The sequence below is a fragment of the Macrotis lagotis genome, chromosome 1 (assembly GCF_037893015.1).
Source record: "Macrotis lagotis isolate mMagLag1 chromosome 1, bilby.v1.9.chrom.fasta, whole genome shotgun sequence".
NCBI classification, from domain to species: Eukaryota; Metazoa; Chordata; class Mammalia; order Peramelemorphia; family Peramelidae; genus Macrotis; species Macrotis lagotis.
The window spans coordinates 764981964-765008345 of record NC_133658.1 but is presented as its reverse complement, the minus strand read 5'-3'; the positions used below and the strand labels follow the sequence as shown (position 1 = coordinate 765008345).

At 36.5% G+C, this 26382-nt stretch overlaps 1 protein-coding gene across 1 annotated transcript in view; it reads right to left on the bottom strand.

Moving 5' to 3' along the window:
• Positions 1-6241: 6241 nt before the first annotated feature.
• The window catches only part of PANX1 (pannexin 1), a 67853-nt gene continuing 47712 nt past the window's right edge, over positions 6242-26382 (bottom strand). The window contains exons 3-5 of the mRNA XM_074216474.1: positions 18605-18828; positions 11346-12004; positions 6242-9855 (exon numbers count right to left, since the gene is read on the bottom strand). Of these exons, the coding sequence (XP_074072575.1) occupies positions 9767-9855; positions 11346-12004; positions 18605-18828 (972 nt within the window). The 3' untranslated portion in view covers positions 6242-9766. The remainder of the gene's footprint in view (positions 9856-11345; positions 12005-18604; positions 18829-26382) is intronic.

Here is a 26382-nt window from a genome sequence, read left to right as displayed (position 1 = left end):
TCATCAGCTTTCTTTTTTATTCATTTTCTTCCTTCATTGGAATGTCTGACATGGTACATAATAACTGCTTGTTGGTTGACATATCTTGAAAGAAATTCTTATCACAATTCCAACTGTGTACTAGAGGTGATGAAGAGGCCAGGTGCAATGTTTGAGGAAGGCTTATGGATGGAGGGTGAAATGAGTTTTGTACTTGGGATCAGGAGAGGCCAAGGTTGTAAAACCATCTCATTTACCCTACCTGTACCTCATTTTCTTTTCTCTAAAATGGGAAAACACATGGACTTCATAAAATGAGATCTCTGGACAGCTGTTTGCCAACCTTAAAGTATTATGTTTGTGATCTTTTATTATTATTTTAGGAAAATTTATTATTATTATTATTATTATTATTATTATTATTATTATTATTTCTCTGGGATCTCAAAATTCCTTTCTGCAATTCAGATTCTGAAATTTGGATGATGAAAAAGTAGGGTTTCATTGGATAGTCAATAGTCATTAAGTTAACCAGGCATCCTTACTAACTCCTGGGGTTACAAAGAACAAATTCTGCCCTCAAGGAGTTCACATTATCCTGGGAGAGACAGTACGCAAATGACCATGTCCATATAAAACATATACTCTATAGATAATCTGAAACCAAAAGCACTTGGAGAATTGCAAAATCATGAGGACTAGAAACAAAGTGAGATCTGAGTCAAGCCTTGGGAAAAAGAAAAGGAAGCTAGAAGGCAGAAGTGAGGAAGAACAGCTTGGGGAACAAGTACTGTGAAGTCATGGAGGTAGGAGATGAGAGTATTTTGTGCAAGAACAACATGGAGGCCAGTGCAATTGGATTATTAATTGCAAGGAGGACTGGAAAGGTAGGGATACAAGTTGTGAAGGTTCCTAAATACTAAACAGGATTTTATATTTGAACCTGAAGGCAAAGGGGAATCCCTGGAGATTATAGTCAGGTTGCAGTATGACATGGTCAAATTTTCACTTTAGGAAAAACCATTTTAGCAAGTTGTAGAGGTTGGATTGAAGTAGGGAGAGACTTGAGGTAGAGAGACCAGAAACCTGTTGCAATAATCTGAGTGAGAGATGATAAAGCCTAGAGAGATGCTGTGGAAAAGATTTGGTAGATTGGGTATGTGGGGTAAGCGAAAGTGAGAAATTGAGGATGATATTCCAAAGTTGTCCAGCTGGGAGGATTGTAGAGCCCTAGAGCATAAGGATGCTGGAAGAGGGGAAGATTTTAGGAGAAATAGAGCAAATTTTGCTTTGGAAATGAGTTTGAGATGCTAATCATCTGGTGATAAGCAACCAGCCTAGTAAAGACACTAAGACTGGATATATGGATTTGGAGTATTTTTGCCTGGAGAAGATACCCAAACCAGAGAAGATGATGAGATCATCAAGGAAGACTAAATAGAGAAAAGAGGAGAGGGGCCCAGAAAGACATTTATGGTTAGTGGGCAAGACATAGATGAAATACCAGCAAAGAAGGCTGAAAAATATAGTAGGGCTCTCCTTTGCCTATATTTCTTTCCATTTCTTATTCTTGGTTACTTTCTGAACCTCTATCACACAGAAGCAAAGAATTTCAGAGTTGGAAGGGGCATCTGTCATCATTGAGTCCAATCCATACTTAAACAATCCCCCCTTACAATACTGACATCTTAAAAAGGCCCTCATTAACTCATTCATAGCCTTCTGTTAATAGCCTTCTCTTTTGTCCCCTTTACTTCAACTCCCCACTCCAATCCATCCTCCCCTCAGTAACCAGTGATTTCACTGCTCCTACTCAATAAACTTCAGCAGCTCCCCCATTACCCCCCCCCCCAGCTCCTCTCTAGTTGTTTAGTTCTGCCCTTTGAAAAGTTTATAAAGACATTCCTAAGGTGGTAGAATGGATAGAGTGCCAGACCTGGAGTCAGGAAAACATCTTCCTGATGAACTAGGTAACCCTGAGAAAGATACAACACTGTTTGCTTCATTTTCCTCATCTGTAAAATGAACTGCAGAAGGAAATGAAAAACCACTCCAGTACCACATATAAGATTCTCTGTCATCTGATGCCTTTATTCTGGCCTCTTCTTACCTCACCAGGCTTTGCATACTTATACTTTCACTCTGAAAGTATTTGGTAAAAAAACAAATTGCAAAGCAAATGTCATGTTTATGTGTTTACAGCTGGAAAGTGTTTTGCTATCCACATCAGAGAGAGAATTGATGGAGGCTGAATACAGATTGAAGCACACTATTTTTCGCTTTATTTTTGTGGGTTTTTTGGTCTGTTTCTTCACAATATGACTAATATGTAAATGTTTTATATGATTGCATATAGAGAACCTCTATCAAGTTTCTTAGTCTTGGGGAGGGAGGTGGTGAAGGTTGAAGGGAGAACATTTGAAACTCAACATTTAAAAAATGAATGTCAAAAATTTTCTTTACATGTAATTAGGAAAAAATAAGATGTTATTTATTTTTTTAAAATGGTCATTCAGAAGCGGAATAGGTAGCAGTAAATCTCACATGGGAAATATGTATCACTTCAATCTATTCAGTTGGCTGGCCAGGGGTTTATACCTGAAGGAAGATAATGTAAGAGACCAAGGGCAACATTTAAAATGTGTAGGGAGACTTCAAACTACCATCCCACATGGAGCTTCACTTGAAAGTCAGTTTGGGTTTTGTAGGATCATCTTTGAGGGTGCAGGAAGGGGCTGAAAGATTTTCAGTGACCAACTTACAAAGCCATGTCCACCTTTTTGAGAGAAGAGCTGAATAAATGATTGCTGATGGCTGAAGGTATATTCTCTAACTCCTCATCTAGCCCATCAATAAAATTCTCAATCAAAAAATTCTGCAATTTTAAGCCTCAGAAGTTCCACCATCTGGAATCTTTATCCAAGGGACTTTCTTTCTTCAGTTATTGCTAACTGAGTCTTGGAAAATCCTGGATACTTAAGATTCAGTTGGGAGAGCAGGGGTGCATACAAGGTCATGCATGTCTCTTGTCACAAAGTCCTTAAACATGATTTCCATTGTGAAGAAAGGATGACACATATGACCATACATACATACTTTGTTTCTTCAGAAAACTTTTCCTTGGTTGAGAGGGACACTCAACAGTGCAAAACCACAACCTTATATTTAATCTTTCTCTGTAAGCATAGCAGACTTGTTTATATCTTATTTTCATCTCATTTCCAGTTTCTCACCACTTTTTCATGGAAGTCTACAGAGGTTAACTATAGACCTTTTTAAGCAAATAAGCAATATATCAACATCTATAAACATTATATTGCAGTATTTTAAAGGCATTTGTGTCTTATGAAGAGATATTTCAAGAAAATGTAGTGGGGTTTTTTGGAGGGAGAAGAAGAAGGATGATGCATCCTTTTTTTTTTCTTTTAGAGAGAGTACAAAGTCCTGACTGCTGTACCATCTTTATCAAAGGATCTACAGAAAAAATATTTTTTCTATTACCTAGCTGTGTGGCCTTGGGCAAGCCACTTAACCCCATTGCCTTCCAAAAACTAAAAAAAAATTTCTTTTGGAGTTAAAAAAAACCCCTGACTATATTAATTCCCACTAATTTGCTTATTGAACACTTTGGGCTCAGAATACATTGTTGAGTCCATAAATGGTGGTCCAGGGAATCTGAAGGTACAAAGTATCCTTATGAATAAAAAGTCAGAGAGATTTGGTAGAAAAAAGAACCAATTAAGTCTATTTCATATCCATAAAACTGATGTATAGAATAATTAACAATTTGGATATGAAATAAATTTCATATTTACTATTTTAAAGGGGAAAATATCAGTAACATTGATGTCTTATTTAGCCCCCAGCCTCATTAAGTAAAACACCTGGGGTCTGAAAAGCAGTATTTGGAAAATGTTAATGCTTGGAGAATTTAAGTCAAGAGCCTCACAGTGAAATAGACTTCTAATTTGCAAGACTGATAGAGTTATAAATAAATTTTAACATGATCATTTTTACCCCAAAGCACAAGAATCACTCATACGTAACATTATGTACTGAATACTTGTTATATTGTACCACCTATCACCTAACATATATTCTATTACTCCCTCTTGGTACAGCAAAGGGCTCAAGAAATCCATGGAAAACTTGCAGAGACTTCACAAAGAAATTATTTTATCGAATCTCACATTATAAATGGCAAATTATCTTTACAGTTGAAGTGGGAACATAAGAAACAAAAAACAACAACCAATTCAAAGCACACTATACAGCGGTCACTTGAAGTTAATTACTGGTAATCATAGGTCACAAATGCCATCCTCATCAGTCTTTTGAAAAAACATTCTACATAAAGTTCTGGAGGAACAGGGTATTACTCCCAAGAGCACTATTCAGAGAAAACAATTTAATGATGAAATCACAAGGTGAAATTCAATTTCTGGAAACTGAAGATTTCAATTGACCTCAATTCCCTCAAAGATCACTCCATGTAATTTCCATGGCCTTCAAAATTTCAAACCTTCATGGTTGGTCTTAGATAACATTAAAGAGTCCTTGACAGCTTGCAATTGTTGTCCCAATACAGAGAATATGAGGCCCTTGACCAGCCATATATAGAAATATAGATGTTTTCACAGAATTGTAAATAACTACATTAGTTTTGCCCAAGTACAAAGAATCATTGAAGCCTACTTAAAAACAAAGCTTCAACTCACAGGGAGTAGGATCTTATAGAAATAAAAATGCCATCACCTGTGGCTTGGTCTAAACAAAATAAACAGAACAACGGACCCAAGAAAAGGTATTTATTTAAGGATGAGATTTTCAGAACTTGGATTTGACCTTTAAAAAAGCTGTTGAACTAATTCCCACTTGAGCAAACATGGGTCCATCTGCTTCATCCAAGGCAGAGATAGTGGTTCTAAAGTTTCCTGAATTTGCGCAAGCCCTGTTGTAGACAGTTTCAAATATTCCTCTGCAGAGTGAGCAGATTTTTCCATATACTTGAAAGTAAAGACTAAGAAGTTTTCAAATATATGGAGCATCATTCTACAGCATCATTTTAAAAGGAGACTGAATGCATTTTTTACAAACATTATCCAATCCATATTCCCAAAAGCCTAGAGACAGCTTAGGTAAGAGAAAATTATTCACCTTTTCAGAGTAAATTCATTGTTCTATCAGAATAAAAAAGCCTCCTGCAAGGAGACAAGAGACTTTTTTCCTTTCCCTGGGGAAGTCAAGTCCCTTGACTTTCGATCAAGGACACTTTAGGTATAGCACATTTCTGCCCACTCTCATATTTTCCTATTCAGTCAAGCCTGTAACCCAAAGCATCTGCTTAAACCAGGAGAATTCACTCAAAGACTGACAAGTTAATTCAGCAAATTAGGATGATCCTCTGTTTTAAAATTATGAAGATTGTATTAATAGAAAGCTATAAATACAAAGACCAATATCTGTCAAGGAACCCATTCAATGCCTTGCACACATAAGACTCACCAGGTTTTGGCAAAAGAGATTGTTTATGAGGCTTTTGAGTAGTCAATCCTTTAGAAAAGCACAAACTTGCTTACATTTTTGTTACTTATTCAGAATTATGCACTGCTGTATTATACTTGAACATTGAATTTGAAGCTAAGTTAGACCTAAGCAAGTTACTTTATCTCTAAGAATCAGTTTTCTCATCTGTTAAATGAGGTTGGGGGTAATGATACTATAAGAATATCTCAGACTATTATGGGGCATCAGTTATCATATGGAAAGTCCTTTGTAAACATCAAAGTGCTGGAGTAACATGAAGGTTGGGCTATTTGGGGATTAGAAATTTGGCTAAAATATTTTTCCTATAACAATATCATTCCTGTGCTAAAGAAGTTTGGTAGGGTTTATATATCTTCAAATTAAGATTTGGGTTCTAGTTCTATTTTTGAGATTATATACATTCTATTTTTGAGAATATATATATATATATATGTTTGACTGTGGATAAATTACTTAGTCTTTCCATGCCCCCAGACAATTTTTTAAGATTATAAATTTAAATTCATGTTCTGTATCTGACAAACCCCCAAAAGGGTTGAGAGAAGGATTTGAGCCTAGAACTAATCAAATAGAGTAGTTGTTATTTTGTTCCATCATGGATTCCTTTGGGAATCTGGTGAAGCCTATGGACCTCTTTCTTTTTTTTTTACATTATAAAGATTTTATTTATTTTGAGTTTTACAATTTTTCCCCAATCTTATTTCCCTCCCCCTACCCCCCACAGAAGGCAATTCGATACATTGTTTCCATGGTTACATTGATCCCAATTGAATGTGATCAGAGAGAAATCATATCCTTAAGGAAGAAATATAAAGTATAAGAGATAGCAAGATCAGACAATAAGATACCAGATTTTTTTTTTCTAAATTAAAGGTAATAGTCCTTGGTCTTTGTTCAAACTGCACAGTTCTTTTTCTGGATACAGATGGTATTCTCCATTGCAGACAGCCTCAAACTGTCTGCATTGATGGAATGAGTGAGTCCATCAAGGTTGATCATTGCCCCCATGTTGCTGTTAGGGTGTACAGTGTTTTTCTGGTTCTGCTCATCTCACTCAGCATCAGTTCAGGCAAATCCCTCCAGGCTTCCCTGAATTCCCATCCCTCCTGGTTTCTAATAGAACAATAGTGTTATGGACCTCTTTCTTGGGAAAACAATTTTAAATGCATAAAATAAAATACAGAGGACTACCAAGGAAACCATTCATATGTTAGGAACTCAGACATAACTTGCAAAGTCATTTTTGCTTTCCCCCATCTAGCAGCCTTATGGATTGAATTTTACTCAAAGGTTTCCCACAAATATACAAGAATTTCTTAAAAGAAAAAAAATCATTATTGGTCTACTGTCAGTTGTAATCATCATGGTATAGTGGAAAGAGGGTTAACCTTGGTGATATAGGACCCAAGTTCAATGGTTCTAATACTTAATGACTGACCTTGGGCCTACAGGCTTTTCTGGATCTTAGAGCTCTCATTTTTAAAAATGAGAACTTGGAACTCTATGACTACTAAGGTCCCTTCCAGTTCTAGATCTAGGAACCTGCTGCTAAATATCTATTCAATCAAACCCCATGGCACCCTGGAGAAATTATGGCAGGGATTGGACAGCAAACAATCATTTAGAGAGAAGACAAATCATCTGTGTGATCTTCCCCTAAGTGGTAAAGGATCTCTTCATAGGGTAGAGATGGACTTTTATAATGAACTCAGCTACCCAGGGCTATTTAACCACCTGGAGCTAGGTTAACAGGAAATGTTCTTTGCTCTACTTCTTTCTTTCATCTTCAACCACTGCCTTCCTCTTTCCCACTCATTACCACCTCTAACTAAAAAGTGGTCAGAGAAAAATAAAAGGTAAAATTCAAAACCACTAATTGTAGCAATCCTGATGAAAAGCTTCAGAATGACCAGATAAAATAACATTTGTTAGTATTGGTGGATAAAATAATAATATTTATTAGGTTTAGTGTTTTAAGACAAGACAAGGGTTCACCTAGTCTGATGTTCCTTTTTAGAATGGCCTGAGAGCTGAGTGGCTTTTTTTTACATTTTTAAATACATGTTTCTAAATTATAATTTTTCACTTGAAAATGAAAATATAAAAATCATTCTTAGCTCATGGACTATATAAAAAAAAGAGATGAAACAAATGTCAGTCACTTTATTAAGTCCTGTATTAAGTCCTGTATTAAGTCCTGTATTAAGACTTACAAAGCATTTTACATATATTATTTTAGCCTTTCAATAGCCCAGTGAGATATTAATTAACCCTGAAATTTTCGTGCCACTTTATAGATTAGGTAACTGAAGCTCCAAGAGAGTAAATGATTTTTCCAGGACCACCCAGTTACTATTCCTTCTGATTCCAGAATATTTGGTTAGATCAACTCTTTTCTCTGCTAGCTCCAGAGTATCCAGAGTATGTTTGTATTTAAAACTTTGAAAATAAGATTAAACAGGCTGTATAAGGAAGGCACACAGGATTCTCTAAACAAACATATGTATAAGGTAAACCATGCTACCACCATCAAAAAACTGGGCTTGAGCATCTCTGATGATGATACATGATAATTGTAGCATAAGGAGATCAAGTTATCAATGTGACTAAGGTCATAAAGAAATACATTCCAAAAAATAGTACTACAAACACAAAGAGTTTCATGAAATGGAAAAAAAGATTTTTAATACTGACTTCTTGATGCACATTATTAACTATTCTAGAACTTTAGTCACAGAAAAATCAATCTATTTTTAAAAAACCACGAAAGCATACACTGTGATATCTTATGCAACTGTCCCATAAATAATTACACTGGATAAACAACCATACTTGACTAGTGAAGATTCAGTTTTGCTCTGCTAAAAACACTTTTCACTTCTAACTGTAAACATGCTTTACTTTCAAGATCACAATGAGAGTTTCACAAATGCAATTTTTAAAAGTATTTACATCACAAATTTAAATGGAGATAAATCTACACAATACATTTGGATTCTCATCTGAAAAAAGTACCTGATCTACTCATCTGTATATAACATGTCTGTACCTATTATTATCATTATTCTTAAAACCTGTCCCTAAGCTATTTCTGGAAAACAAGTGATCAAATGGAACTAGTGCTACAATTTGAATCCTTTCCTAAGTGACATGTTTTGGCAGGAATTATTTAATCCTTTCTGAAAGAAATTAAATACAGGTCTGTCTCACTTTTAAGCTAAAGAAATGTCCCCCTCAAGTTGCATTTTAATTGAATCATATCTTAAATTCATTACATAATTTCAAGGTTTGAAGAACACTGCAGGAATTCCCTTTTGGGAAGTGACTTCCTTTGCAATATGAAATGTTCTTTCCTTATTTTTTTATTCTTTGCTAGTTTGGATTTCTATGTTAGGGTTTTTAAAGCAAGGCTGAGTTATTTTTGACTCTATTTTAACTATAACTTAACTCTTTCAGATTTTTGTTCCCTACAGCTTGGACTTCCTAACTTAAATGTTTGCTTTACAGAATGTTTGTTGCAAAAACAAAAACAAGAAACTCAAACCCAAACCTTTGTTGAAGGCATTTGATTAGTCTGATCTAGAAACTCCTTAAATTAAGGAGACCCAAAAAAACCTTTAAATTTGAAACAGATTCTTCAACAATAGAGTTCAATTTTTATTATCTCCAAAATAAGACAGTAAAGAGGAAGTCAGTTTTACTACCCACTTATCAACCATATATATCTTGTAGAATGCATCATGGTCCAATAGTGATTAGTGAGTTCCCCAGGAGCTTAATATTCCCTATTATCTTTATTTGATTCTTATCTTTTATAAGTTTTTATTCTTCTTGATCTGGAATCGATCACCAATTTTCCATAGAAAGACTTTTCTCTAAATCTCGTGCTGGTTCTACTTTGATTCATACCTTATCTGCTTTATTTTTTATATATTAAAATTATTCTGATAGCTATATTTGAGGCAGTATGCTTAGCTCTCATATAATTTATTCAAGATGTTCTTAAACCATCATTACCTTACCTCTTGTTCACAATACTGAGAATTTCTGCGTCCATCATCCCAATTCAGACACTAGATCAGTTCCTCACCATCCTCACCAAATGTGCAACTATCATGAGTTTCACTCAATACAAGGTGGGTAATAGACTGATCATTTGATTTCTCTAATAAACGTGGCTTGCACCATAATTGAGATGCTACTCATAAAAGTCACAACACTGAAAATTACAAGAAAAGAGTCATTGTGAAGATTCTAGAAGTCTTTGGCGAATGTTCTTCTCTTCAATATTTGCTTTCATTTCATTGCTTATGTCCTGATCAGTCAAAACTGAAACAAAACAAAAAATCCACATTTTAGATGGCAGCATTAACTGAAGGGAACCAATTTTAGCTTCTAGAAGCTGCTTTTCTCCTAACTAGATGGACTGCTTTAATAGGTTTGGGTTTTTAGATATTTTTAAATATTTGTAAGTCATCCCCAAATAAATGTTCAAATCAACAATTATACGAAAATTTGACCTTTCTGAGTCTAAAATTAACTATTACCACTCTGTGACTTTTAAAAAAAATCATTAAAACTTTCTACCAGAATTTTGAAAATCGAAAATTGTCTATTTTTGAAAGCATGGCAAATAATCTGTCTTGGTTTCCCAAAATTATCCAAGTATTTAACCAAATTTGAGAATTTAAATTTTATCTTTTAATCTGCTTAAGCATTTGGTAAGTTGTTGAGGCAAATAAAACTAAGTTGGAGCAGAGGAAGAATATATGAATTCTAGTTAGTTGACCAATTACCCTTTGATTTGCCCCCTTTATCAATAATTTGAGAATTATAGATGTGGATAATTGTGATATCTATTACACTGACAAAGGTTCACCAGACAGCAGAAGATATGCGCAAATAAGCATATCTTCAATCAAAGTTCAACTTGAATGGATCTGATTTAGTTTTTCCAGAAGTATCAAATTTTGTATTTTAGTCAATTTTTATCATTACCTCAAGTCATATCTCAACTTTAAGAGGAAGACAAACATAGCTGAGCCAATGCTTGAATGACACATAATTAAAGATTTCACTGAAAGCTAGAGAGAACCTCAGAACTGGGAGGGAGAGTGTAAAAGCCTCAGGATGGGATGGGTACTCATATACATGGATAGATAGGCAGGCAGGAAGACAGATAGATAAAAGGAAGGAAGGAGATGTATGGGAGACAGATGAAGACATAGATATATAAAGATATAGATATAGGTAGAGCTAGAGAGTGATAGATTTGAGATAAGTAGATAAAATATATATAAAATAGATACAGATAAATAAATGGGAGATAGGAGAAAGGTATATAAAGATAAATATAAATATAGGTAGATATAGATAGAAATATATACAGATTGATGGCTTGTTTCATGTATTTTTCCATCTATGCATTGATGGAGATAATACATATATTATGAATTATTTTTTATTATATGTAATTATTATATGGATAGAAAACTAGATGGATAAATAGGAACTAGGGAGGCAAAGAAGCTGGAAAAGAGAACAGGAAGATGAAAGGAGGGAAAGTAAAAGGGGCTCTAAGGGATATCTCCTCTTTAGAAATCTTTGGGATGATCTGTACCTCTCTTCATTTCTGCAGGAAATGCCCATTTATATCTTGCTCCATACTCTTTATTATCTTCTCTTAAAATAACACTAAAATATGATTTGGACTTTCAACAGATGTACTGATAATATCTATGTCTATGTCTACCCAAGAAGGAGTAGCTAATATTACTCTGAGGGCTACCCTTCACCTCTGACCCTAAAGGCATACCTACCATTGAGCTCTGTTGCATCATTCCCAGGTTCTGCTTCATTTTTGTCTGTAGACTTGGTGATTTTACCATCTATGACATCAGTCTTGATCATCCCAAGGTTAGACAGAAGTAGAATGGGGTCAATCCCCTGACTATTGTTTTTAATGTTCTCCAGGACTTTAAGACATTTAAAGGACTTAAGTTCACTTATATTTTCTTCTAGGAAAAGATAGTAGAGGCTCAAGTCATTATATTCCTCAGACTTGAAGCGCAGGATATCAAAGGTAGGTAAGATTTCATAGACTTTGAGAACATCAGTCTTCTGCCTAAAGGGAACCAAGCATGTGTACACGACCACAGGCACCAGAAGAACATAAACCACCAAGTTAATCAAGCTGAGAAGCTGGAAAATCCCAACTGCAATAAGCTTACACTGAATCTGCTCCGGAACTGTGCTGTCATTCTTCAGGATTCCTGATTTGATATTGCAGACAAACTCATCAGTCAGTGAGGAAAGGCTAAAGTAATAGCCCAGGTAGATACAGGCCAGCAGGATAATTATGAAGGTCATGACTCGGCAGAGGAGGTACTTTACTATTAAATTCCTTGACTTACTTTTTGTCTTCAAATATTGTTCCACTATTGGGTATTTGAAATGGCTTTCAGATATTTCCCAGAGACTTTAAAGAAAAAATGGAGAAAGAGAAAAGAGAATATGGAATTATTAAGTAAAAATTGAATTAGAACCTCATAGAATAAGTGGGAGAGGTCAAACTTTCCAAACATTCAACATTATCATGGAATGAATCAAAGCTGTGTGTGGCTTTATAAGAGTATGAAGAGGTGTGGTCAAAGAAATGGTGATGCTTCTTAAATATTTCAGAGTTTATTTTAAAATACACTTTTATTTATTTCACAAAATATTGCCCAATTATATGAAAATTTTTTAAAACAATTTTTAATATTTTGAGTTCCAAATTCTCTATCTCTCTCTCCCACCCTCTGTCTCAAGCAATTTGATATTGATTCATGTGAAGCCATGCAAAATGTATTTCCATAGAGGCAGCTAGGTTGCGCAGTGGATAAAGCACCGGCCCTGGAGTCAGGAGTACCTGGGTTCAAATCCGATCTCAGACACTTAATAATTACCTAGCTGTGTGGCCTTGGGCAAGCCATTTAACCCCATTTGCCTTGCAAAAAAAAAAAAAAACCTAAAAAACATTTTAAAAAATGTATTTCCATATTAGTTATATCGCAAAAAATATAAAATAAGTAAAGAAAACAAAAATAAGTGTGCTTCAATCTGCATTCAGAGGTCATCAGTTTTTTTCTCTGGACATAGATAGCATTTTTCATTATGCATTCTTTGGAATTGTCTTGGATCATTGTGTTGACCAGAGTAGCTAAGTCTTTAAAATATCGCTGCTATTGAGCACAATATTCTCCTGGTTCTATTCACTTCACTTTGCCTATAAGTCTTCCCAACCTGTTCATCTTTTCTTATTGTACAATAGTATTCCATTACAATCATAAACCCCAATTTGTTCAGCCATTTTCCAACAGATGAGCATCCCCTGGATTTCTAATTCTTTACCACCACAAAAAAGAGAAGCAATAATTATGTTTGTATATATAAGCCCTTTCCCCTTTTCTTTGATCATATTGACCTAAAGCTGCTGGATCAAAAGTTATGAACAGTCTTATTCCTTTGGGCCTGGTTCCAAATTGTTCTACAGAATGTTTGGACCAGTTTACAATTCCACCAACAGTGTTTTAGTGTCCCTATTTTTCCTTATTCCCTCGAGTATTTGTCAATTTCTTTTTTCAGTCATGTTAGCCAATCTAATAGATTTGAGGTAGTGCTTTAAAGATGTTTTAATTTGCATTTCTCTAATCAATAGTGATTTAAAGCATCTTTATGTGACTATTAATAGTTTTGATTTCTTCTTCTGAAAGCTACCTTTTCATATCCTTTGACTATTTATCAAATGGAGAATAGCTCTTATTTTTTATAAATTTGGCTCAGGGGGGCAACTAGGTTGCACAGTAGATAGAACACTGACCCTGGAGTCAGGAGGGCCTGAGTTCAAATCTGACCTCAGACAATAACCTAGCTGTGTGACATTGGGCAAGTCACTTAACCCCACTGCCTTGCCAAAAAGAAAAAATAATAAATTTGATTCAATTCTCTATATATTTGATCAATGAGGCCTTTAACAGAGAAATCTGCTGAATAACTTTTCCACCAGTCTTCTGTTTTTCCTTCTGATTTGGCTATACAAGTTTTGCTCATGCAAAACTTTTTTTTTAAATTTCATATAATCAAAATGATGTTTTACTTTCTGTGGTACCCTTTCATCTATTTTTTTATCATAAATTCTCTTATCCATAGATCTGAGGTACATTTGTTTAGACAAATCTGTACGATCCCCTCATTTTTTAATGATATCACATATTATGTCTAAATAATTTATCCATTTTGACTATATGTTGGCATACAATGTGAGATGTTGGTTTTTTGCCTAGTTTCTGCCAAACTCCTTTCCATTTGTCCCTGAAATTTTTGTCAAATGCTTAGTTCTGTTACTATTGTGTATTGTGTATCTGGTCTATTCCATTGAGCCCCCACTTATCTTATCCAGGAAGATTTTTTGTTGATTACCATTTTATAATATAGTTAGAAATATGGATGCCTTCATATTTTTCCCATTGATTTCCTTAACATTCTTGACTTCTTATATTTCTTGATTAATTTTGTTAATATTTTTCTTGCTCTTATAAAATAATTTTTTGCTAGTTTGATAATATGACATTGAATAAGTAGCTTAATAGGGACAGTTGTCATTTTGATTATATTAACTCAGGCTACCAATAAGGAATTAATATTTGACCAATGTTTAGATCTGTCTTTATCTGAGTGAAAAGTATTTTGTAATTGTGTTCATATATTCCTTGGATTTGTCTTGGTAGGTAGACTTCGAAATATTTAATAGATTTCTATTCCCAAATGAATATGCATATAAATTCCCTCTTTGAACCAATTCATTATGAGTGAAGATCAAGCACTGCTCCCCACCATCATTTCACCTTACACTATAAAAATTATTCCTTGTGAGCCTCTTTTACATTAGATAATTTTCCTTATTCCTTTCTTCCCTCTTCTTTCCCATCTATCCATTTTTTGATATCATCTTCACTTAATTGACTTACTCCTAAATTTTCTTTCTACATGGAATTCTTCTAATGGACCTAATAATGATAAAGTCCTTAAGAGTTACAGTATCATCTTCCTACATAGGAATGTAAACAGCTTTATCTTATTGAGGCTCTTAAGCTTTCTCTTTCATGTTTATCTTTTTATACTTCTTTTGAATTTTGTATTTGAATGTCAAATTTACTATTAAACTCTGGTCCTTTTATCAGGAATCTCGGAAATTTCTTTCTTTTATTAAATACTCAATTTTCCTGAATAAGCTGTTCTTGGTTTTAAACCCAAATCTGTTGGAAGAGAAAAAGAGAAAATGGCATAAACATACACATATGTGTATATGTACACACACATGTAAAATTGTATCTTTTAGATGCAAGTATTGTGTCTCTATATACACAGGCATGTGTGTGTGTGTGTGTGTGTGTGTGTGTGTGTGTGTTTTGATATATACCATGATACCAAAGAGAGCTGCTATAATGTAAGGAGAAAAATAGCAGAAACTTCAGAAATATTAACACCACACCAAATTATCCCTTAAGAGCTTGTGCTTACAAAAAGAAAAGGGCAGGGGCAGAGCCAAGATGGCAGCTGGAAAACAGCCTCTGTTAGGTGCTCTCTCCAAAATATTTCAAAAACCTTAAAACTATGACTAATTAAATTTTCAAGAGACAGAACCCACAGAAGGGCAATTGTCCAGCCCAAGACAACCTAGAAAATAGTAGGAAGGCTCTGTTACACAGGTTTGGAGGGGCAGGCAGTGCTCCAGAGTGACGGAGTTTCAGCCTTCCTGGGTCCCTGGGAGCCCCGGCTCCTGGCAGCAGAAGCAGTTTCTTGATCTGCCACCCCAGTTATCACCAAGCACAAGTTGGAAAATCAGCAGGGAGACCTCTGCCAGAGTGAGCACAAAGCGCAGGCCAGGGTGGCCCTTCTCAGTGTCAATGCAGTACTTAGCACAGCCCAGATCCCAGGAAATGTAAGCAGGCCTGTGGAGCTGCCCAGCAGGAGTTGCCTGGAAGCTGTTCCCTGAGCACTTAGTCCATGGAAGGTAAGGGAGTGAAAGGACACTGCCAAGGTTTGCCCGCTGTCCCTGGGTCAGGACTCTAGGGCTTTAACCATATTCAGACCCTGGTTGCAGTGTGGGGGCGGGGGCATAGAGAAGGGATCTTCCTCACAGTCCTGGGGCAGAGGGGTGAGCTTGTGGTCATTCACAGACCAGGAGAGCAGACAGAGCCTCCCATAAGACCTTGAAAGAACTGAGGTCCTTGTGGGGGTGTCCCAATAATAGTCAAAAGCTCAGGAGGCTCGGGAAATAAGTAAACAGAAAAGAAAAGGAACCTGACCATAGACAATTACATTGGTCCCATGGAGGAGCAAAACACACACTCTAAAGATGAGAAAGTCCAAATTTCTGCATCTAACGAAACACCAAGAAATATAGAAGTTGGACTCAGGCTATTACAGAGATCAAAAAAGATTCTGAAAATCAAGTAAGGGAGACATAATAAAAATTGAGAAGAGAAATGAGAGACACAGGAAAAAAAAATGAAAACCAAGTCAGCAGCTTAGTCAAGGCAATCCAAAAAAATAACATATTAAAAACTAGTGTAGGTGGGGCAGTGGAAAGAGCACCAGCCCTAGAGTCAGGATGACCTGAGTTCAAATGTGGCCTCAGAAACTTAATAATTACCTAGCTGTTTGTCCTTGAGCAAGTCATTTCACCCTATTGCCTTGCCAATAGGTCAAATGGATAAAACAGTTCAAAAAGTTAATGATAAGAATGCTTTTAAAAAAGCAGAATTGGCCAGATGGAAAAGGAGATAAGAAAGCTCTCTGAGGAAAACAAATCCTTCAAATGCAGAATGGAGCTAAAGGAAGCTGATGACTTTGGAAGAAATCAAGACAATAATTCAACACCAAAAGAATGAAAAAACTAGAAGTAAATGTGAAATATCTCACTGAAAAAACAACTGATATGGAAAACAGATCCAGAAGAGACAATTTAAAAATTATTGAGGTCCCTCAAAGTTCTGGTCAGGAAAAGAGCCTTGACCTCATTTTTAAAGAATTTCTACAGAAAAATTGCCCTGATATCCTAGAAGCAGAGGGCAAAATAGTAATTGAGAGAATCCAACGATCTCCTCTGGAAAGAGATCCCCAAAACAAACTAACCCCCAGGAATATTATAGCCAAGTTCCAGAACTCCCAAGTCAAAGAGAAAATATTACAAGCAGCCCAGAAGGAAACAATTCAAATATTGTGGAGCTACAGTCAGGATTACACAGGACTTAGCAGCAACTACATTAAGGGCTCATAGGGCTTGGAATTTAATAACCTGGAGGTAAAAGAGCTTGGAATGCAACAGAGAATCAACTACCCAGCAAAACTGAACATTCTCTTCTAAGGGAAAAGATGGACATTCAATGTTGAACAGAAAGTTTGATCTTCAAGTACAAAACTCAGGTAAACCATAGAGAGGGTGGATAAGAAGGGTAAATTATGAGGGACTTATTGATGATGAACTGCATATATTCCTGCATGGAAAGATGATACTGATAATACTTAAATGAACCTTCTTATTTAATAGAGCAGGGAGAAGGAGACTTTATAGATTAGGCACAGGAGGGAGTCAAATTTGAAGGTATAATATATTGTGTCAATGGGTAAAAGGGAAATGTAATGGGAGTAAGAGAAAGGAGAGGTGGAATAGGCTAAGATATTTCCTGTAAAAGAGTGAATAGCTGTTACAATGGTATGGAAAGGGGGGGTGAGGGGGAATGAGGGAACCTTCATTCTCATCAGAAATGGCTCAGAGAGAAAACAGCATACACACTCAATAGGGCATAGAAATCTAGAAGAAAAAGGAAAGAAGGGGGAACAGGAGAGGGGGAAGGGATGTGGGTGATAGAGGAGAGGGTAGATCATAGGAGAAAATAGGCAGATATAACACATTTTCTTTTTTACTTCTTGTGAGGGACTGGGATTGGGTGGCCTGTCCAGGACCATGGGGCCAGGTGGTTGCTGAGTCTCAGGGGTAGTATGTGATCTCAAGGCCTCTTGGCCCCAGGGCCAGTGATCAGTCCGCTGTGCCACTCAGACCTACAGCACATTTTAGAAGAGTGACAGCGTGCAAGGAGAGAAAATATAGTATATGGTAGTGGGGAGGAATGGATAGAGGGGAATTGCAAACAGCAACAGCCAACAGTGCAAAAATATGGACGTAACTTTTATGATGGACTTATCATAAAGAATATGATCCACCCAAGACAGAGTGGTTGGTATCAGAATACAGACTGAAACACATTTTTTTTCTCTTTCTTTTACTTTATTTCTCATGAAGGTATATATTTTTCGGGGGAGAGGGTATTATGCTTACTCTTAAGAATATTTTAGTAATGTATAAAAAAATCACTTGTACAAAAATATTCATAGCAGCTCTGTTTGTAGAGGCAAAGAATTGGAGATTAATGTAAATGTCCTTCAACTGGGGAGTGGCTTAACAAAATGTGGTATATGTATGTGATGGAACACTATTGTTCTATCAGAAGCCAAGAGGGATGGGAATTCAGGGAAGCCCAGAAAGATTTGCATGGACTGATGCTGAGCATGATGAGCAGAACCAGAGGAACATTGTGCACTCTAGCAACAACATGGGGGTGATGACCAACTTTGCTCTGTAATAAAAATTTGCCATGATCATTCCAGGTGAATCTTAATTAAATATGAGAGTGAACCAGTGAATTAGGATAATGCTTATTGGTATATCTTTTAACTACTTTAAGGAGAGATCCATTCTTCAACTGGAATTTTTGTTCATTCTAAACATGGCCAAAGTAAAATAGAAAGAATAAAAAGGAAGGAAGGAAGGAAGGAAGGAAGGAAGGAAGGAAGGAAGGAAGGAAGGAAGGAAGGAAGGAAGAAGAGAAATGCAGGCATTATTTCAGTTGGGTAAGAGTAATTTCTGAAGCCTGGTTTTAGGTTGGTCTAGGTATCAGGAATGGAGTAGAGATTGTGAGAGAGAGGCATGATACCCCCATGCCATAAGTCTGTTAGAATCCCCATGCAATCTTACCTCTGCCCTACATTCTCATTCACACCCACAAATGGGCTGGCACCATCCCTCACATCAACATCAGGAACACTCTTCACAGCTTTAATGGCCCGATTGTAAACTTTGTCAAGTTCCTCCATTATAAACTTCATATCCGAACAAAGGTGAGGGGCTGCAGTGAATCGCCAAAATAAAGGAGGCAAGTACAACAGGATGGCAAGCAATAACAAAATGTAAGGGAAAAACTAAAGGAAGGAAAAAGAGAAAGAAAAAAAGTCATTAAATTGAACCAGACCCTCCTTTGAGGCTTCCTATTTCACTTCCGTTTTCTATCTTCATTAGTTCAAGCAGTCAGACTTACAACCTCAGAGTCATCCTTAACTCTTTCCTCTTGGTTACCCCTCAGATCAAATCAGTTGATTGGTCTTGTGATGACCTTCAAAGCATTTCCTATCTCTCCTCACACATCTATAATCTTGTTTCAAACCTTCATCACAATCTGTTGGACCATTGCAAGTCTCTTGATTGGTTTCCTTGCCTCCAGTTTCATGTCTCCAACTCATCCTCCATAAAGCTGAGAAACTAATACTCAAAGCACAGGTCTGATGATGCTACTCCCCTCCACAAGAAGCTCCAGTCTTTCCCTCTTGCTTCTAGGATAAAATACAAACTCCTCTATTTGAATTTTAAAGTCTTCCTTGATCAGGTTCCAGTTTATTTACCCAGGCTTAGTGTACCTCATTTTCCCAGACATGCTGCATTGCAGTCAAAGTAAACTGCTTGTCTTTCCCCATTCTCCCCAAACTTCTATGTGCCATTCTATGAGTTTTCCCCCTTGCCTAGAAGATATGCCCTCTTCATTGCTACTTCATAGACTCCCTGGCTTACATCAAGACTCAGTTCAGGTATCACATGCTTCCAGAAGTCTATCCCAATATGTACTTTCCCCTCCCCTTCCCATGCCCTCCATACCCCTGACTGAAATCACTGGTAACCTCCCCCCGCCCACCAGAAATTACTCTGCACTTAATTTTATGTTTACATATTTCTCCCTAATAGAATATATTTTTTAAAAAATTTCATCTCTGGTTATCCCTAGCAACCAGTAAAGTACCTGGCTGAATGATCTAACTGAATCTTTATGGTTCTATTGCCATTTTCCCCTCCCATTCTGAAGGGTGCTGGTATATAATGTACAGGGTATGACTGTAAAGGAATGGCACTGCTTTTAATGTTTGAAGTATTCTGGAACTGGAGAGAACTGAGGCATGGAGAGCATTAATAAACCATCATCTATATCTAGTTAAATTTCCCAAATGGACCATGAAAGTATTTGGATGAAGAAGTCATTTATTTGACCTTGTATAGGAATGCCTTTACATGGTCACCTCTCAGCTGGGGACTAAATGAGAGAGATTCATTCTGTCAAGGTTTGAATATAGTTTACATCTGTGACAAAAAAGAAAGAAGGAACTTTCTCCCTCCGCTCTTTGTGGGAAAGTTAGTTAATCCATTTCTCATGACAGCTTAGGGAGCATTATAGAAGCAGAGACTCCCAGGAAAGAGTGGATTCTATGTTATGACAGATTTTCCTATAAGGACTGAGTTAGGGATTATATGATATTCTCACTACTGCCCCTTGGGTGCTTAGTTTCCACAATGGCAAATCAACTATTTTTCTTAGGTTTTGTTAGATTTTTAGTCATATTTTTACTTTCTGATTTCTGTTGATATGATAGAGCTTACTAGAGTAATATCTTTGTAATTTCATATATAAATTTTATATATACATATATAAATATCTAGACATACACATATATACATATACATTCCTACTAATATCTGTAAGATTTCCATTTATGATCTCTTTTTGAAGGTGGTTAGCATTTTTCTACATTGGTCCAAGTCTTTCCATATTTTTCTAAATCAACCAGCTCATCATTTTCTGTATCACAGCAATATTCCAACATAATTATATTCTATAAGGGAGAATGTCTTTGAAAGGTCCCCCCCCCCCAATTTTCTACATTCCTTCTAACCTTGGCTACATTGGCTTTAGTTATACAAGAAAATTTTAATTTAAAATTATCAAAATCAATTTTACACTTCTGTTCTCTTTATAATATAGTTTAAGGTCTGATACTGCTGAATCTCCTTCCTTTACATCTTTTCTTCTGGTTTCTTTGAAATTCCTGATATTTGTTCTTCCAAATTATGTTTTCAGTGCTTGACTTTCCAGACTAAAACACAAAAACCTCACTTATTACAAGGAATCACTCATATATAGATGTTAAAATCTATATACAATTCTTTGGCGAATGCAATCACAGAAATAAGATAAAAAACTTAAAAAATGAAACCTTCATCATATTTGTAACAGGTGGATATCAACTTGCTAAGATAATGTCTCCATGTGCCATTTGCTAGGGAGCTGTCTATAGGATAAAAGATGACCTGGAGACCCTCACATGTGAGCATTCTGAAACTGGTTTGGGATATCCACCACATAGTTTAAGAGAAACTTTTTCCTTTTGGCATCTTCAGCTCTGGCTCTTTGTTGTATTTACTTCTAGGAGAACAAGGTAACTCCTTCATTAATGGCATCTAGTGAGAGACTATGCTGGAAGGGGAAGAGCCATGATTATTACTTTCCTCACAAGTCCCCCTTCCTCAACTGAAGTCAAATGGAGAGCTCCTTGATCTCATTTGTTCTTTTCTGTTTGAGGTGCTAAAAGCTGAATCTTTGACCTTGGGAGTTTCAAAGGCTAGAAGAGTGAGTTATACAGAAATCAGAATCTAGACCACATTTTGCAGTCAATATAGCACAAACACCCCAAAGAACAAAGTGCAATATTTGGGGGTGAACTTTGTGAAATCAGCCCTGCAGAGGAATTCATCTAACAGTGATATCACTTATGGAAGTGAATTTGGTGGGATCAAGGCTGTGTAGGAAGTTTATCAAAGGATAAAGGAAATGGATCAAAAACTATCTTGCCTGTTTATAGATGGTGCCACCATCTTCCCAATCACTCAGGTTTGCAATGTAGGAATTTTGAACCTCATTCCTTCTCTCCACCCCCCCCCCAGCAGATACCAAGGAAGATTATGTCCCAGAGTTATTGGAGAGGAGGTTTTTGGTTTATCTTTGCTAAAGTAAATATCCCTTTGTAAATGTTAATTGGCTAAATGAAACTGAAGAGTCTGTTCACTAGCTCACTAAAATGTTTGGGGAACTGCAAATGATGGGCAGAGTAACAGAAAAAAATGGTATTCACAACTCTACAGGCTGCCTTGGAGCCCTGAGGGGGATATGTATCCAACCTGGCTCTGGGAGAGAGATCAGTACATACATATTATCTCTCTCTGAAGATGTCTTCAGAAATTATGACCCTTCTTACAGGTACCATGTTTGGGACCCTTAAATATATCTCCCTGATAGCATAAACATCTCTATTCACATGACATTTAGTGACTGAGAACATCTATTTGATCAGGAATGGGTAGTTCCCTTCATCCTGAGTAGCTGATCATCTGAAATCCCAGAATGACTGAGTCATAGCTACTGTGAATATGAACCATATCCTTGAAGTTGTTTTTTAAAAGAGAGAAAGTATGGAACATCAAAGACGAAAGAGGGAACTAAAAATGGAGAGAAAGAACCTCAGGACATAGAGAATAAACTTAGGTCACTGAGGAGGGCACAGATGAACACTTATCAATGCAGCCCTTCTGAAGTAGCACCTCAGTCCCAGAGATGGAAAGAATAGAGATTTGAGAATGATTTCTTTCTTTCTTTTTTTTTTTTTTTTGTTTTTTGCAAGGCAATGGGCTTAAGTGGCTTGCCCAAGGCCACACAGCTAGGTAATAATAATTACCTAAGTGTCTGAGGCTGGATTTGAACTTAGGTACTCCTGACTCCAGGGCCAGTGCTCTATCTACTGCACCACCTAGGAGAATGATTTCTCAGCCAGTGCTAGCAATTATTGAGCCTAAGCTTTGATAGAAAAAAAAAGAAAGAATCACAGAGTGTCTATAGATGGAAGAATAGCAAGGGATTAAATAATTTTCTGAAAGAGAAACCCCTATCCTTACTCACTACTTGTGTAAGTTAAATCGACTGTGCAGAGTCAATAAATCAGTAGTTCTCTAGCTGTCTGAATATTCTCCCTTATCAAAGGATAAAGGAGATGGATCAAAGTTTATCTTGTCTGTTTATGGATGGCACCACCATCTTACCAATCACTCAAGTTTGCAACCTAGGAGTTATCTTCAATTCTTCAGTTACACTCTCTCCCTTCAAAATTCAATCTGTTTCTAAGACCTGTCAAATCTACCTTTCTAATATCTCTCCTTTGACATTCTTCACCACTCTGGTGAAATTCCTCATTGCCTCCTGCCTGGACTATTGCAGTAGACTTCTGATTACTCTCCTTGCCTCAAGTCTCTCATCACTTCAGACCATCTTCCAATCAGCTATCAAAATGATATTCCTAAAGTTCAGATCTCAACCATATCATTCTCTATCCAATAAACTATAGTAACTCTCTAGAATCAATCAATACCAATCAATAATCACTTACTAAGCAGCTAATATGTGCCACTTTAAAAGGTGTAGGATCAAATGTAAAATCCTCTATTCATCTTTTAAAGCCCTTTATAACCGTGCCCTTCTGCTTTTCCAGTCTTCAACTTACTCTGTGATCCAGTAACACTCGTCTCCTTCCTATATCTCACCCAAGAAACTCTTCCTAACTCCATGCATTTTTCCTGACTGACCCTCATGCCTGGAATTCTCATCCTCCTCCTGTTCACATCCTGGCTTCCCAGACTTCTTCAAAATCTCAGCTAGAATCCTATGTTCTGCATGAAACCCTTCCCAGTCTCCCTTAAGAGAAATACTTTTTTGCTGAGATTACCTCCACTGTATCCAGTATATGATATTTATCCATAATTGTTTGCAAGCTGTCTCCCCTATTAGATTATGAGTTCTTTGAGAGAAAAGACTGTATTTTTGCCTTTCTTTGGATCTACAGCTCTTCAAGTACTGGCTGATAGAGTGTGCTTAATAATGTTTGTTGACTTGATTATTATACCCTGATTAAATTATTTGAAAAGTTTTCTAGTTGGGTGGAGCAACAACTCCATCTAGATAAATGGTCTAGATAGGTAAGGTCAGAGTCTCTTTGAAAAACTGGACTTTGAATGGAACAAATAGGAAAAAGAAAGAAAACCCCTGGATCTCCCCAATAATTGGTTATTTAATAACAATCATTTCTTTCACTTATCATCAACTGAACAATATTCTTCTACTGTAGAACTGAAATATTGACAACTGAAATAGCCTTCTAGTTGATCTCCTTACTTCAAATCTCTTTCCACTTTATTCCTTCCTCTACTCAGATGCCAATAAGAATTTCCTAAAATTAAGATCTGACCACATCTCCTATCCTACTCAAACTCTAGTCACTGCCTAGGACCCTTGGATTCAAATATAAAATCTTCTGCTTAGTATTTGAAGTGCTTCATGAACTGACCACTTCTTTTTACAGTTTATTCCTCTCTTCTCTTTGCTCTCTAGATGCTACACTGGCCCACAAGTTGTTCCTCAAACATGAATCCCACATCTCCTGTGTCCATGCCTTTGTCTTCTCAGTTCCCTAGTCTAGAATGTTCTTACAATCCTTCTCTCCCCCTCTGGCCTTCTTTATTTCCTTTAAGGATGAGTTTAAACCACAACTCATGCAAGCAGCCTTTCTCAGTACTCCCCAGCTGCTAGTGCCTTCTATCTACTCCACATATTTTATATAGAGATATATATGTAAATATAGACTATATATATGTATATATATATGTATATATATGTATATATATATATAGGCATATTGTCTCCTCTATTAAAGTATGAAGTCCCTGAAGCAGGGCTAGGCTTTCATCTTACTCTGTATCTCTGTATCCCGAACACTGTTCCTGAACATAAAAAGCACTTAATGAATGCTACTGTCTGACTTAATGAAATAAGAGCCTATTTATATTACACACATAGTCCACTGAGGACACCTTTGTATCTGCAGAGGTCCAGAAATTAGCTAGACCTCAATATCCCTAGAAATCCTGGGTAGGAAAAATGAGACAAATTATGTTCCCAGGAGTAACTTTGATAAGAGAGATGGAAAAGTTTGAGTCAGAAATATGATTTATGACAATGACTGAATGTGGTCTATGTAATCTCAGAGTTTAGGATCCTGAAGCACAGGCCACACTTCATTTTAAACTCTTTTGCTGCTGACTATCTGCCAGTCTTACAACTTTGGTATAATCTGTATACCCATAACTGAAAGTTTAGTTTCTTAATGCCAGAATTTCAGCACCACCACCATCAAAACATTATGGTTTACTTAATACAGATGAACAAATAAAGTTTCCCATGACCTTGAGCTAATACTTAATTTGAAGGAGGGAGGGGGTAGAGTCTTAGTTTCCTCATCTTTTAAAACAAGGAAAAGGTTAGATAAGAAGATTGACAATGTTTCTTCCACCTCTGAAATTGCATGATTTTATGAATCAAAGAAGGTTTTGATGGAGAAAACACAATAAAATGAAGGTGATGCAAAAGTACTGAGATATAGAGTAAGGATGATTGGTCAATAACAAGCCTTAATAATCCAATTTGGTTTTTTTTAAATTCCTCTCTTACTTGAAATAAACTCTCCTTGCTTTATTTTTTCTTGTGAAATGTCTTTACAACAAAACTTTGTTCACAGGAAGATATGACGACACCACCATCATAAATGTCTTCCCATCCCTTACTTCCATAACTACAATATTATTTATCACTCAGCTGATAGTAAAGAAAGATAAAATCCTTGGTCATGAAAAGGAGGAAATGTCCCTTTTGACTTGGAGGAGGAAGGCTGTTCTGCCCTTATTCCTGGTTCATCCCCTAAGAGCCTTGCTGAAGGGAATACTCAGGAATCTGAGAAGATAGGAACACTCACTTTGCCCCTCCTGCTGCTTCAGAGACTTCACTCTCCAGTATGCAGTTAGATTTCTCAAAAAATGTTAGTCCATTTCCCCTAATCCCACTCCTTTGAGATTCCCACTAGCACAGCAAGGGGAGTTTTTAGATAGACCCACACTGTAGAGTTTGCATTGTTGTGAAATGTAATTACTAGGATAACAAAGTCAGACAGGCTTCATAGTCTCAAAAGTCAGGCATTATCTACCAGAGCCCATACGAGAAAAGTATGATTTTCACCTTGGTCTCAAGAAATCTATTTCTGAGCTAGTGTAGTTTCAAAAGCAGCAGAATAATAGCATATTATCTCAAACTGAGAGAATGAATGAACAAGTGGCTGTTTGTGGGGCACTGCAATTTCCCCACCTGCCCCAAGCTTGTCGTAATCAGTGCTAATGAACAGCTAACTGAAGCTCCTTATAATTAGAAAAATGGGTACTTAAATGTATTAAATTATGGGTATTTACTTTTTCTTTTACACCAAGACCATGTTCATTGGAAAGAAAGAATGAGTACCACCTGTACCACCTGTACCACCACCGTTTCTTGTTTCTCTCCATACGCCTAACTTTTCTCCCCATCTACCAATCAAACAACCAGCAAGGGATTGATTAATACATACTTTCTATGTATCAGGCAGCATGCCATGGCTGAGGTTTCAAAGAAAGGTTAAGGGGAAAAAAGGTCCTGCTCTCAACACTCTATGGAGGAGAGACAACAAATAGATTATTAGATATAAGATAAATACCTTTAAGGAGAAGGAAATAGCAGCTCAGGGTGGGGT